General features: G+C 48.6%; 1 protein-coding gene across 1 annotated transcript; it reads left to right on the forward strand.

Moving 5' to 3' along the window:
• Positions 1-424: 424 nt before the first annotated feature.
• SYB1 (SNAP receptor SNC2) lies at positions 425-1,058 on the forward strand (the record flags this gene model as incomplete). Its single annotated transcript, XM_026753754.1, has 3 exons — positions 425-535; positions 731-962; positions 1,036-1,058. The coding sequence occupies 3 exons, from the start codon at positions 425-427 to the stop codon at positions 1,056-1,058; spliced, it is 366 nt and encodes a 121-aa protein (XP_026612385.1).
• Positions 1,059-1,497: the final 439 nt, after the last annotated feature.

Genomic DNA, 1,497 nt, shown 5'->3' on the forward strand with positions numbered 1-1,497 from the left:
CGGTCCGAGGGGGGGTGTCAGGATTCCATCCCGTTTAGGTTTAGCGTCCCGACTTAGTCAGCCTATATATAGTTGGCCCCTGAGCCATCCTAATTGGACACTTGGCGCTTCCCGATTCTCTCACTTCCAATCTCCAGAAGGCGGCGGCGATTCATCACACCCTGTCAGCTTCACTCCACCATCGCTCTAACTACCTACCTATTTACCTCTCACACTACGCCTGCAAGGCACTCTTGTTAATTATCTTTGCACGTTCGCCTCTAGATTTACCGTAATATCTGCCCTACGACTCTTACGACATCTCGTCCTCCAAAAGAAGACTCCAAAACAGGTCTTCGCAAGCATCCAAACAGGATAGTCGGTGATCCACCAGTCCTCACCACCTGAACTCAGAATATAACGAATTTCATTGTCGAAAACCATCATGTCTGAGCAGCCTTACGATCCTTATATCCCTTCTGGCTCTAATGGGCCCTCTGCCAGCGCCGGCAGCGCAGCGCAGAATGGCGACCCTCGGACAAGGGAAATCGACAGAGTAAGTCAATCAACCTGTCTCCTAGCATCGAAACAATAAACTCTACGGCCCGAGATTGCAATAATTGGGGTCATATGACAAGAGTCAAGGCTTGCCATGAGGCGCAAGCGCTATCGCTTTTTGGTGGTCGGGGCCTTAGGTTCTTCAGTGCCTATTCTGAACAATTTTGCTGACACTTTCCCCCTTGCTCAATAGAAAATCCAAGAGACCGTCGATACAATGCGCTCGAATATCTTCAAGGTATCGGAGCGTGGCGAACGTCTGGACTCTTTGCAGGACAAGACAGACAACCTGGCCGTATCTGCCCAGGGCTTCCGTCGAGGCGCTAACCGTGTGAGGAAGCAAATGTGGTGGAAGGACATGAAGATGCGCGTGTGCCTGGTCATCTGCATTATCTGTTTACTCATTGTCATCATTGTTCCTGCCGGTATGTCTTTGTCCCCGCTCACTCTCCGCACAATCAAGGCGACCGAATGCGCTGGCTAACTTTTGGATTCTAGTTGTCACGACGACCAGACACTAAGTTACGAACGCAGCGAAAGTCATGTTTGATTTTGAGAATGGATGTTATTTTCCAGCAGGTCTATTTGCGTTGAGGGTGTGCAGTTTCGTTTTCAGCCACTAATACCTTTCTGCTTCTTTTTCTGGGCGTCAACAACTTCTGTGCTTATGAATCAAGCCTCGTGTCTCGATAAGCCTTTGACGATATGACTCGTCTGATGCTCGGGATGGGCTATACCATATGATCCATCGATGGTGAAGATGTAAATGATACTCCGGGCTCCGGCACTTCCCCCTGTTTCAATACGTTATTGCCTTTGTGATCTTTGTGTCGCCTTTGCCTGCAATCACTTATAATGAAATGAATCCGTATATGCCAATTCTGATGAACCTGCTATCTCTGCTCTCAACAAGGTATGGCGACTTGATGAGTGAAAACGCGCCCAAGAAGATATAGCTAT

Source organism: Aspergillus thermomutatus (genome assembly GCF_002237265.1).
Source record: "Aspergillus thermomutatus strain HMR AF 39 chromosome Unknown NODE_174, whole genome shotgun sequence".
NCBI lineage: Eukaryota > Fungi > Ascomycota > Eurotiomycetes > Eurotiales > Aspergillaceae > Aspergillus > Aspergillus thermomutatus.